Source organism: Mirounga angustirostris, unplaced genomic scaffold (assembly GCF_029215605.1).
Source record: "Mirounga angustirostris isolate CCGP_5_RB_7025 unplaced genomic scaffold, mMirAng1.0.hap1 SCAF_5, whole genome shotgun sequence".
Classification (NCBI taxonomy): domain Eukaryota; kingdom Metazoa; phylum Chordata; class Mammalia; order Carnivora; family Phocidae; genus Mirounga; species Mirounga angustirostris.
Genome location: NW_026991713.1, coordinates 157,713,293 through 157,726,922, shown reverse-complemented (window position 1 = coordinate 157,726,922; position 13,630 = coordinate 157,713,293). Strand labels below are relative to the sequence as shown.

Below are 13,630 nucleotides of genomic sequence, written 5' to 3'. Positions count from 1 at the left end.
GCTGGGTGCCCTGGGCAGCCCATGCTCTTAACCACCATACTTGACATCTTGTGTCTACTACACTTTGAAGTAGCACTTGCTTCGAAGGGCAGAGATATGAAAAGCACAACAGCTGCCACACCCAAAGCACTCAGTACATGTTGGCTGTCCCTACGCCTTACTCTCCTTTTGCAAACACTCTGTAAATACTTGTTGAATAGTTTTGAGTGTTAATAAGTGTGAGTGAGGATATAGAAAAGAGACACACACACGAGCATGTGTCCACAGAGACACATGGGCGCACATGCCAGAGAGATCACATGTGATGGGTGGGCAATCACGAAGCACCATGACACCAGCAGGGACAGAGGACCTCCACAAAGACAGGCTGGCAGCCAGCAGAATCCAAAGCATCTTGGATGTCTCAGTGCTAATTCCAGGAGCATTCAGGGCCTGGGAACCCCAGTGAACGGGAGGAATGGTGGTCAGGGCTGCCATGCATGGTTGTGTGGTCTGTGCCCTACAGCTGGGGCTGGGGAGAGCAGGGGCTGATAGCCAATCCGCACTCCATTCACTGTACGTACGGTGCACCTGAAAGGCTGTGTGCATCCCGAAGGGGCACCCTTTTCTCATTTATCTGCCAAGGGGAGTAACTTTTTCTAAATCTCACAAAGATGCTGTATAAGCTAATAATGGCGATAAAGATCCCAAGAGACTGAAGAGATCCCAGCAGAAGATAGTGCTTAGGGGCAGCATCCATTCTTGGGGTTAAGCAATAGTCAAAAAAGGCTGGTGTTTAGGGACAGAGCCCCAGTAGTTCATTTACTCAATTATTAAGTACCTACTGTATGCTGGGCACTCTGCTGAAGAAGATGGATATGGGCTGCACTTCCATGGAGCTTACAGACCCATGGGTGAGACAGATGTCAAACAAGGAAACTAATCTATAATGTCAGCCAGTGGTTAGGGCCATATTAGAAGGAAAACAGAATGAAAGATTGACAGTGACAGAGGAGAGGGAGAGCAATTCTGGGTAGGTGTTTGAGTTGGGAATGCAATGTTGGGAAGGAGCCTGCCATGATATCTTGAAGATCAGCCCTGTGAGAGGAATGAATGAACTGGTGTTGGGGTTCAGGGTAATATCCAAGTAATAGCAAATGGTTGGAACCAAAGAAAGGCAACCTAGAAGGACTGAGTTCTACCCAAAGGGATGTGAGAGAGAAAATAGTACTATTATCCTTGCACAAGCCCAAGGGGCCCCACTCATGATAGGAGGAAGCTGTGAGCAGGAAGGATGTTGCAGCCTCAAATGGAGGAGGCTTATTCTGCCTGTGCCCTTTTCCTCCCAAGACAGTGAGTGTTCAAATGGACAACAAACAGCCAGGCCAAGTACGACAACAGAACTCTGACCCACAATCTCTGTTAGCAGAATGATCAGGACCTATTAATGACTGCCAGGACTCCTATTTTGATGTCCCTGCTTCCACCTCAGGACCAACCAGAAAAAATTACATAGCTATGCAAACCAACTACATAGGAGGCCCCACTTCTAGTTCACCTGCCTCCAGCTTCCCCTGGCCAACAGCCTCTAGTCAGGGCAGACCTGAAGCCTTCCCAGTGCAAGACCCTTTGCTACAGCAAGCTCTGTGTCAGTAGGCTCTGTTCTCTTTTGGGAGGGTCTTCATGGATTTCTAGACTTCCTTTCTGCTGAGTGGGGTTGCAGATATGGGGTGAATCGTGAGAGCTAGAATGGAAGCAGCCTGGCGGATTGTGGAATTGCCATATACCCTGGACTGTTAGAAACACACACACACACACACACACACACACACACACACTCCCCAGAGACTTTTTGGTCTCAGATTGAATGGTCAAACTTCATCTGTTTAAACTGTACTAATTTGGAACTTGTGCAAGTTTGCCTGGAGCGCCCTGGGCGAAAGGGTACATTTGCACTGGATTAAAAATCAGAGTTTGCTGAACAGATTCATGTACACCAGATTTCACTCATTTACTGGGATATTTGAGGTACTTTAGCCTCTTTCATTTGCATACAATGATGGATATGCTAATTACAATAGACTCTGACCTATTCATTAGTACTTAGAGCGCACTTAGTCTGGGTGGCCTGGGAATGCTTGGAATGGAGAGGAATAAAGCTGTTTCGGGACCCACAAAATTTTGAACTCTTGTCAATTTTGACTGGACTCCCCCAGTCGGGATGAACAAGCAAACCTTACTCTTTCTTGGATATTTTGTGTCCCCAGTGTAAATCTGTCTTTGGATACAGCTCTGGCCACCACGTGGCCCAGGATCACAGGACACCACTCTGGATGGGGGATGTGTAAGGCCAATTCATTAATGTCTACATACAACCGACCCACCCTTCTTCTGGTCACTCCAGCTTCTCGGTGGTGACAGCCCCCACTGGTCTCCACATCACTTCTCTATGCCCACAGGGAAGCACAGAGGGGCAAACTCCCAGACTGGCTCCTTGGTACCGTGGCCTCAGTCATTTGATCTCCTAGAAGCAGCTTGGGGCAGGAAGATGGGTCAAGATACAGAACTAATGTCTTAGGCTTTTGTGTCCTCCAGTCTCATAATTCACTCATTTTCAGGAACCTTGCACCACACTTGACCAAGCAAAGACCAAGTGGCCCCTGGAGGTTCAGCGATCCTTCTCGGCTTACCTGTACTATGGAGCTATCTGGGAATCATGACCCAGAAGTGTAGTTCTTTGGAACATTCCTGTCCGTGCCCCCAGGCCTCCCAACACCTCTCCACCCATTCACACATTCATCCATCAAACATTTTCTGTGTGCCTCCTGCATGTTAGCATGACACAGTCTTGACTCTGGAGGAGCCATGGTCTACAGTGAGACAGACATTTATACAAATAATGCTAATCTAGTGTGATAAAAGCTGTAATTGAGATGTGTGCAAACTACCAAGTGAATGCGGAAGAGTGAGCAGGTAACTCAGCTTGATTGGGGAAGGCTTCACAAATATCAAGCAGGTGACACTTGAATGGAGTCTTGTGGAAGCTTCCATTAGCTGGAGACATGGGTAGGGAGGGGAGGCATTCCAGGCAAAGGCAGGAGGACTTAAAAGAGTCAAGAAAAGACATATAGTTCTGTGAGGTTGGAACAGAGGATGAGGGAAGGAAGATCCCAGAAACTGGAGTTGAGGTTGTCTTGGGCATCCTGCTGGAGGATTTGGGCTTTATTCCGAGGTCACAGTATACACACCCAAAGCAGGGTTGTGAACTCACATGCCAACAGGGGCCAGGAGATGATGTCAATCAGTGAGGTGGGCCAGGAAGCCCTGGGAGCACAGGCTTTATCCAAAGGCGGCAACTGATTGTTACCATGCTAGAATGCACTCAGTGTCGCCAAGTTCCCATTAAAAAAAAAAAAAAAAAGGAAATCCATATTTTTATATGAACACTCCCAAGTTTTAACTGTTGGAAATTATTTCAAAACATCATGCTGGCCAAGCAAAAACATCTGATGTCCTATCAGTCCCTGGGCTTCTAGTTTGGCACTTCAGATATAAAGCTTAAGCAGAGAGCTGTCATAGTCAGACTTATGTTTCAGCGTGTCCTCACGGATCTCCATATGACGTTTCTGCAGCAGCCTCTGCCAGCAAGAACCTCTTTTCCCCATCTTCACCCTCTTGCTCCTTGCCCACATGGTGTTTGCATCCCTCGCTGCCCTCCGGGACCACGCCCACCCCTCACTGTCCTCCGCGACCATGCCCACCCCTCACTGCCCTCCCGGACCATCCTCTGCACTAACCACCACCCCCATCTTGCACAGGAGGAGCAGGATGAATGAGCCGTGCTCCAGGCCTGGCTTAAAGAGAAGAGCCCAGCATTAAGGACACGAGAGAGCCATATTTATTTCACATGGACAAGCATGATTCCTTCGCATGCTGAACATGAAAGCTCGCGTGAGGAAAGTACCCGTAACAGCAGAATTAATGTGCTTTTGTCCACAGGGAGCAGGGAGGGTCACAAAGTGGTTTTCAAAGACAGTTACCCTTCAAGCAAAGTTGAGACCACAGGCTTTGAAATCTCTGGTTTATTTCATCATCGAAGGGTCTGTCCGCTAGGAGTGGCCAGGGGTGCTTCCGGCTCTGCAATGTCTCGATGAGCTAAGGTCAGGAGGAAGAGGACAGTCTCCTGTCTCACCGCCCAGGGCGGCTAGGGAGAGTGAAGCTCAGAGGGGAGGTACATGCCACCTGGAATTAGCAAGTCCGCACTGGGGTGGACAGTGACAGGTACAGACTGCTGTGTTCACAGCAACAGAACCATCACCACTTATAATATCTAGCATAATCAGAAGATCTGCTCTTCTTAAAGCAATTTCCCAAGGCCTCTGATGGGCTGAAGGGAAATGATTTGAAATTGACCAGACATGGCAGAAGCAGGTCAACTTTGCCTAGACAGACTGGGGAGAGCTAGTGGCAGGGACCCCCTGGTCTCATGGCCTTTCAGGATGATGGAACCCGAGATGGGAAAGGGGGCTGGAGCCTGGGTTTGGTTTGCTGGGGGAAGAGGATCACAGGCTCTAGGGGCAAACCTCATGGAAGAGACAAGCAGAAGAGCCCTTGCATCTCGGTGGCTCACTCCCACCTGAAGTCCTGTCCAACCGTTTCATAAAATTTAATATTATAAGGTCTATAAAATTCCCGGAGCTGGTCTATCACTTCTGGATCGATCTGTACATGAGTTCTGCCTTTCGATTTGCCCAGGCACCGAGGCAGGAGGCTCGATTCTGTTTTTCTCAAGCAAGGGAATCCTTTGGTCTTGTTGAAGTAGAAATGCTTGTCCGTGATGAACCTCTTGATGCCCAGAAAGTCCTGGACCCGGCCCATCTCGCCCGCCGGGTCGGTGATGAGCCGCTCGCCGCTGACGAAGTGGATCTGAGCCAGCGGGAAGTACTGCAGCCAGCTCTCCAGGTGCAGCGCATACATGCCAATGCGGATGGCGTTCCATGACACGTCCACCTGGCCCAGCGTGCGGTTGCGGAAGGACAGGCCCTCGAAGGTGGGGATGTCCGGCTTCTTGGAGAGCGTCTGCGTGTAATCCGAGATGGCTCGGGTCACCGGGTTCCGCACAACCACGATCAGCTTGGTGTCCCGGGACATGTTGAAGATGCGCCGAGGGGCCTCCTGAGTGACGAAATAGCTGGGTGTCTTCTCCAGTGTGATCTGGCTCTCGAGGGTCCGGGGCATCAGGCTCCTGTGGGGCAGAAGCAGCACATCATCAGACTGGGTCCCCCTGGGGAAGGGGAGCAGGGAGATCACGAGCGGGCCCCCCCCCCCCGCTTCCTCAGTGACATCTGAGCTCCACCTGCATTCTCCAGGGGAGAAAGCCACTTTCAGCAAGCGTGATGCTTACAATACTGTGTTGTCGACTATAATCACTACACTGCATTAGATCTCCAGTGAGGAAGCCACTTCAACTCGTGTTAGTTGTTTAAAAAAAATCTTTCTTTAACAGGTCTGGTCCCAGGAATTCAGCTGGGTAGGGATCAAACCATTCTGAACACCTACGAACTCAACAGGAGATCGAAGAAAAGAATAGCAACAACTCTCTGAACAGAAAAGGGACCACTTTCTGGAAGGTAGGACGTGCGGAGAAGTGAACCTGAGGCGATATTCGGGAGGGCAGACAGCGGGGGAGGGGGCCTCCGTCAGCCACTTCTGGCAAGTGATAGAGCAGTGGAGCACAAAATTGGAACTTTTAGAAGTCCACTCCGCTGAGGGACGTCGCTCCAGTGGCTAAGCAGGGGGGTATAACCCTTACTGGGACAGTGTGGTCTCAGGACCCTCGGGGTCACAGAAAGACTGGGGGTGCCTGAGTGCGGCAGAGCTCCCAGGTATCGGAGCGGGGAAGCTGGCTGCAGAGATGGAGCCAAGGAGCCAGCTCTCAGCTCAGGGTTGCCATAAACTGTGATCCGGGGCAGAGTCGGGCCACTGCTCCTCCAGCAGGGACCCAACAAGTGGCAGATCCGGGGAGACTCCCCTTCCTCCCCCGGGAGGAGCGTCGGGGGAGTGCACCACAGGGATCTGCTGGGTTTGGAGACTCCACACCGAGTCAGGTGCCAGAGATAGAAACGCTCGGTCACAGGCCGGGTGAGCACGGAGTGTGGCCGGAGACCAGGAAGACGGGAGTAACTGACTGCTTTTCTCTGGGGCTAAGGAGTGGGACCCCGAGTTCTCAGCTCCTCCGGGGTGGAGATTGGGAGGTTGCCATTTTCACTCTCGGCCTCCAAAGCTGTACGGAAAGCTTGCAGGAAACAAAAGCTCCTGAGAGCAAACCCGAGCAGATTACTTAGCCCAGACCGAGCAAGGGCGGGGCAATTCCGCCTCCGGCAAAGACATTTGGGAACCACCGCAACAGGCCCTTCCCCCAGAAAATCAGCAAGAACAGCCAGCCAAAACCAAGTTTACTGATCAATGAGAACGGCAGAACTCCAGCGCTAGGGGAATAATGCACATAGAATTCACAGCTTTTTTACCATGATTCTTTAGTCTTTCAAAGTTAATTTTTTTTAACTTTTTTTTATTTTTCTTTTTCCCTTTTTCAACCAACATCTTATCAATTCCTTTTTTAAAAAACATTTTTATTTTTCATTTTTAGAGTCATATTCTATCCCTTCATACTAGTTACCCTTATTTTTGGCATATATATATATATATATATATATATATATATATATATATATATATATATATAAGTTCTCTCTTTAAAATTTTGAGATACAGTTTCTTCTAACAGATCAAAATATACCCTAAATCTCTAGTGTATGGCTTTGTTCTAGTCTCCTGCCTGATCACATTCTCTCTTTTTTTTCCTTTTTTAAAATCCTCTTCTTTCTTTTCTTTTTTTTTTTTTTTAAAGATTTTATTTACTTGAGAGAGAGAATGAGAGACAGAGAGCATGAGAGGGAGGAGGGTCAGAGGGAGAAGCAGACTCCTCGCCGAGCAGAGAGCCCGATGCGGGACTCGATCCCGGGACCCCAGGATCATGACCTGAGCCGAAGGCAGTCGCCTAACCAACTGAGCCACCCAGGCGCCCCTCTTCTTTCTTTTTTCAAACAACTTATCAATTCCTCTTATAAAATTTTTTATAATTTTCATCTTTACAGTCATATTCCATCCCTGCATCATATTAACCCTTATTTTTGTACATACAGAAGTTTTTCTTTAAAATTTTGGGAGGCACTTTCTTCTAACAGCCCAAAATGCACCCAAAATCTAGTGTGTGGCACTGGTCTATGCACCAGCCTGATCATATCTGATCATATTCTGGGTTTTTTTTGTTTTGTTCTGTTTTTGTTTGTTTTCATCTTTTTCTTTTTTCTTTCTTTTCCCCCAGTTTCAGGTCTTTTCTGATTTGTTTAGAGTATATTTTCTAGGGACCTTGTTACCCTGTTAGCATTTTATTCTCTCATTCATCTATTCTCCTCTGGACAAAATGACAAGATGGAAAAAATCACCTCAACAAAAAGAACAAGAGGCAGTACTGACTGCCAGGGACCTACTCAATATGGACATTAGTACGATGTCGGAACTAGAGTTCAGAACCATGATTTTAAAGATACCAGCTGGGCTTCGGGGCACCTGGGTGACTCAGTCGGTTAAGTGCCTGCCTTCGGCTCAGGTCATGATCCCGGGGTCCTGGGATCGAGCCCTGCATCAGGCTTCCTCCTCAGTGGGGAGTCTGCTTCTCCCTCTCCCACTGCTTGTGTTCTCTCTCTTTCAAATAAATAATAAAATCTTTAAAAAAAAAGATACTAGCTGGGCTTCAAAAAAGCATGGAAGTTATTAGAGAAACCCTTTCTGGAGAAATAAAAACTAAAATCTAACCAAGTCAAAATCAAAAAGGCTGATTAATTAATGAGGTGCAATAAAAAATGGGGGCTCTAACTGCTAGGATAAATGAGGCAGAAGAGAGAATTAGTGATATAGAAGACCAAATGATGGAAAATAAAGAAGCTGAGAAAGAGAGAGATGAACAACTACTGGATCATGAGGGCAGAATTTGAGAGATAGGCGATACCATAAGACGAAACAACATTAGAATAATTGGGATCCCAGAAGAAGAAGAAAGAGAGAGGGGGGCAGAAGGTATATTGGAGCAAATTATAGCAGAGAACTTCCCTAATCTGGGGAAGGAAACAGGCATCACAATCCAGGAGGCACAGAGAACCCCTCTTAAAATCAATAAAAATAGGTCAACTCCCCAACATCTAATAGTAAAACTTACGAGTCTCAGAGACAAAGAGAAAATCCTGAAAGCAGCTCGGGAGAAGAGATATGTAACCTACAATGGCAGAAACATTAGATTGGCAACAGACCTATCCACAGAGACCTGGCAGGCCAGAAAGGACTGGCATGATATATTCAGAGCACTAAATGAGAAAAATATGCAGCCAAGAATACTATAGCCAGCTAGGCTGTCACTGAAAATAGAAGGAGAGATAAATAGCTTCCAGGACAAACAAAAACTAAAGGAATTTGCAAACACGAAACCAGCCCTACAAGAAATATTGAAAGGGGTCCTCTAAGCAAAGAGAGAGCCTAAAAGCAACATAGACCAGAAAGGAACACAGACAATATACAGTAACAGCCAGCTTACAGGCAGTACGATGGCACTAAATTCGTATCTTTCAATAGTTACTCTCAATGTAAATGGGCTAAATGCCCCAATCAAAAGACACAGGCTATCAGATTGGATTAAAAAACAAGACTCATCAATATGCTGTCTGCAAGAGACTCATTTTAGACCCAAAGACACCCCCAGATTGAAAGTGAGGGGGTGGAAAATCATTTACCATGTTAATGGACACCAAAAGAAAGCTGGGGTGGCAATCCTTGTATCAGACAAATTAGATTTTAAACCAAAGACTGTAATAAGAGATGAGGAAGGACACTATATCCTACTTAAAGGGTCTATCCAACAAGAAGATCTAACAATTGTAAATATCTATGCCCCTAACAGGGGAGCAGCCAATTATATAAGCCAATTAATAACAAAAGCAAAGAAACACATCGACAACAATACAATAATAGTGGGGGACTTTAACACCCCCCTCACTGAAATGGACAGATCATCTAAGCAAAAGGTCAACAAGGAAATAAAGACTTTAAATGACACACTGGACCAAATGGACTTCACAGATATATTCAGAACATTCCATCCCAAAGCAAAAGAATACACTTTCTTCTCTAGTGCCCATGGAACATTCTCCAGAATAGATCACATCCTAGGTCACAAATCAGGTCTCAACCGGTACCAAAAGATTGGGATCATTCCCTGCATATTTTCAGACCACAATGCTTTGAAACTCGAACTCAATCACAAGAGGAAAGTCAGGAAGAACTCAAATACATGCAGGCTAAAGAGCATCCTATTAAAAAATGAATGGGTCAACCAGGAAATTAAAGAAGAATTTAAAAAATTCATGGAAACAAATGAAAATGAAAACACAACTGTTCAAAATCTTTGGGATACAGCAAAGGCAGTTCTAAGAGGAAAGTATATAGCAATACAAGCCTTTCTCAAGAAATAAGTAAGGTCTCAAATACACAACCTAACCCTACACCTAAAGGAGCTGGAGAAAGAACAGCAAATAAAGCCTAAAACCAGCAGGAGAAATAAAGATCAGAGCAGAAATAAATGAAATAGAAACCAAAAGAACAGTAGAACAGATCAACGAAACTAGGAGCTGGTTCTTTGAAAGAATTAACAAGACTGATAAACCCCTGGCCAGACTTATCAAAAAGAAAAGAGAAATGACCCAAATCAACAAAATCATGAATGAAAGAGGAGAGATCACAACCAACACCAAAGAAATACAAACAATTATAAGAACATATTATGAGCAACTCTATGCCAGCAAATTAGATAATCTGGAAGAAATGGATACATTCCTAGAGATGTATCAACTACCAAAATTGAACCAGGATGAAATAGAAAACCTGAACAGACCTATAACCACTAAGGAAATTGAAGCAGTCATCAAAAATCTCCCAACAAACAAAAGCCCAGGGCCAGATGGCTTCCCAGGGGAATTCTAACAAACATTTGAAGAAGAATTAATACCTATTCTTCTGAAACTGTTCCAAAAAATAGAAACAGAAGGAAAACTTCCAAACTCGTTTTATGAGGCCACCGTTACCTTGATCCCAAAACCAGACAAAGACTCCATCAAAAAGGAGAATTACAGACCAATATCCTTGATGAACATAGATGCAAAAATTCTCACCAAAATACTAGCCAATAGGATCCAACAGTACATTAAAAGGATTATTCACCACGACCAAGTGGGATGTATCCCTGGGCTGCAAGATTGGTTCAACATCTGCAAACCAATCAATGTGATACAATGCATTAATAAAAGAAAGAACATGAACCCTATGATCCTCTCAGTAGATGCAGAAAAAGCATCTGACAAAGTACAGCATCCTTTCTTGATGAAAAGTCTTCACAGTGTAGGGATAGAGGGTACATACCTCAATATCATAAAAGCCATCTATGAAAAACCCACAGCGAATATCATTCTCAATGGGGAAAAACTGAGAGCTTTCCCCCTAAGGTCAGGAATGCGGCAGGGATGTCCACTATCACCACTGCTATTCAACATAGTATTAGAAGTCCTAGCCACAGCAATCAGGCAAAAAAAAGAAATAAAAGGCATCCAAATCGGCAAAGAAGAAGTCAAACTCTCATTCTTTGCAGATGATATGATACTTTATGTGGAAAACCCAAAAAACTCCACCCCAAAACTGCTAGAACTCATAGAGGAATTCAGTAAAGTGGCAGGATATAAAATCAATGCACAGAAATCAGTGGCATTCCTATATACCAACAACAAGACAAAAGAAAGAGAAATTAAGGAGTCGATCCCATTTACAATTGCACCCAAAACCATAAGATACCTAGGAATAAATCTAACCAAAAAGGCAAAGAATCTGTACTCAGAAAACTATAAAATACTCATGAAAGAAATTGAGGAAGACACAAAGAAATGGAAAAACATTCCATGCTCATGGATTGGAAGAACAAATATTGTGAAGATGTCAATGTTACCTAGAGCAATCTACACATTCAATGCAATCCCCATCAAAATACCACCCACTTTTTTCAAAGAAATGGAACAAATAATCCTAAAATTTGTATGGAACCAGTAAAGACCTCGAATAGCCAGAGGAATGTTGAAAAAGAAAAGCAAAGCTGGCAGCATCACAATTCCGGACTTCAAGCTCTATTACAAAGCTGTCATCATCAAGACAGCATGGTACTGGCACAAAAACAGACACATAGATCAATGGAACAGAATAGAGAGCCCAGAATTGGACCCTCAACTCTATGGTCAACTAATCTTTGGCAAAGCAGGAATGAGTGTCCAATGGAAAAAAGACAGTCTCTTCAACAAATGGTGTTGGGAAAATTGGACAGCCACATGCAGAAGAATGAAACTGGACCATTTCCTTACACCACACACAAAAATAGACTCCAAATGGTTGAAAGACCTAAATGTGAGACAGGAGTCCATCAAAATCCTAAAGGAGAACACAGGCAGCAACCTCTTCGACCTCAGTCTCCCTAGAAACATCGCCAAAGGCAAGGGAAGCAAGGGCAAAAATGAACTATTGGGACTTCATCAAGATAAAAAGCTTTTGCACAGCAAAAGAAACAGTCAACAAAACCAAAAGACAAGCGACAGAATGGGAGAAGATATTTGCAAATGACATATCAGATAAAGGGCTAGAATCCAAAATCTATAAAGAACTTCTTAAACTCAACACCCAAAGAACAAATGATCCAATCAAGAAATGGGCAGAAGACATGAACAGACATTTTTCCAAAGAAGACATCCAAATGGCCAACAGACACATGAAAAAGTGCTCAACATCGCTCGGCATCAGGGAAATCCAAATCAAAACCTCAATGAGATATCACCTCACACCAGTCAGAAGGGCTAAAATTAACAAGTCAGGAAATGACAGATGTTGGCGGGGATGCGGAGAAAGGGGAACCCTCCTACACTGTTGGTGGGAATGCAAGCTGGAGCAGCCACTCTGGAAAACAGTATGGAGGTTCCTCAAAAAGTTGAAAATAGAGCTACCATATGATCCAGCAATTGCACTACTGGGTATTTACCCCAAAGACACAAAAGTAGGGATCCGAAGGGGTACGTGTACCCCGATGTTTATAGCAGCAATGTCCACAATAGCCAAACTGTGGAAAGAGCCAAGATGTCCATCGACAGATGAATGGATACAGAAGATGTGGTATATATATACAATGGAATATTATGCAGCCATCAAAAGGAATGAAATCTTGCCATTTGCAACGATGTGGATGGAACTGGAGGGTGTTATGCTGAGCAAAATAAGTCAATCAGAGAAAGACATGTATCATATGACCTCACTAACATGAGGAATTCTTAATCTCAGGAAACAAACTGAGGGTTGCTGGAATGGTGGGGGTTGGGAGGGATGCAGTGGCTAGGGGAGGGTATGTGCTATGGTGAGCACTGTGAATTGTGCAAGACTGTTGAATCACAGAGCTGTACCTCTGAAACAAAAATACAATATATGTTAAAAAAGAAGAAGAAGAAGAAGAAGAAGATAGCAGGAGGGGAAGAATGAAGGGGGGGAAATCGGAGGGGGAGACGAACCATGAGAGACGATGGACTCTGAAAAACAAACTGAGGGTTCTAGAGGGGAGGGGGGTGGGAGGATGGGTTAGCCTGGTGATGGGTATTAAAGAGGTCACGTTCTGCATGGAGCACTGGGTGTTGTGCACAAACAATGAATCATGGAACACTACATCAAAAACTAATGATGTAATGTATGGTGATTAACATAACAATAAAAATTAAAAAAAATCTTTAACAGGTTTGCTTTAAGAGAGGAAACAACCTAAATGTTCATCAATATGGCTTAAATAAATGGTGGACTAGCCAATTAATAGAAATAGGCATATCTGTTGCATACAAAAAGGGGATGATTTCCAAGATACAGTGTTAAAGGAAAAAAGGCAAGATACAGCATGTTCACCTCAGGAAGGACACACAACAGACGGATAAAAATGGCTGCTTCTGGGGAGGGGTCTTGAGGTGGGGGCAGAGTGAGAAGGTCAGGGATAAATGAGAATTACTTTTATTGTATAACCTTGTATGCTGCTTACAATTTTTAATGTATTTATTGATTACATATTCAAAAAATACAAAAGGAAGCCACTGAACATTCTTCTGGCAAAAGATATTTCTCCAAACATATTAAGAAAATCTTTTTTGGGGGGGGAAAGGCGTGTTTTGCAGGAATAGCAAGTGTTTTAGAAACGAGTTCTGATGCCTTTTTCTGCTGGAACACATCTGAAATACATCCTCGGTATAAGCCTGAAATAGCATGGAACTCCAGGCGGTTCAGGACCTCAGCCAGAAGCCAGGTAAGGCAACCTCTTGCTCCCTTACTTTTTAATTTCCTGGTTCTGCTTGAGACTTTAAGGGACTATGGTGGGAAGCTCTGAAGTCTCCTTCCCTGATGCATCTCCTTCAGGCCTTGATGGAGGGGAATACTCCTTGGCTCCCACTCGCTACTTCTCTCTGAAGGTCATGTTTTACACTTT

At 44.7% G+C, this 13,630-nt stretch overlaps 2 protein-coding genes across 10 annotated transcripts in view; one reads left to right on the top strand and one right to left on the bottom strand.

Annotated features, from left to right (window-relative positions):
• The window catches only part of USP31 (ubiquitin specific peptidase 31), a 219,437-nt gene that overhangs the window by 191,958 nt on the left and 13,849 nt on the right, over nucleotides 1–13,630 (top strand). For all 9 annotated transcript variants that reach the window (XM_064592800.1, XM_064592797.1, XM_054507550.2 and 6 more), the window contains 2 exons: nucleotides 5,486–5,609; nucleotides 13,310–13,450. The gene's annotated coding sequence lies outside the window, so the exon portion shown is untranslated. The remainder of the gene's footprint in view (nucleotides 1–5,485; nucleotides 5,610–13,309; nucleotides 13,451–13,630) is intronic.
• Nucleotides 3,861–13,630, bottom strand: part of HS3ST2 (heparan sulfate-glucosamine 3-sulfotransferase 2) — a 95,131-nt gene continuing 85,361 nt past the window's right edge. The window contains exon 2 of the mRNA XM_045875149.3: nucleotides 3,861–5,224. Within this exon, the coding sequence (XP_045731105.1) occupies nucleotides 4,606–5,224 (619 nt within the window). The 3' untranslated portion in view covers nucleotides 3,861–4,605. The remainder of the gene's footprint in view (nucleotides 5,225–13,630) is intronic.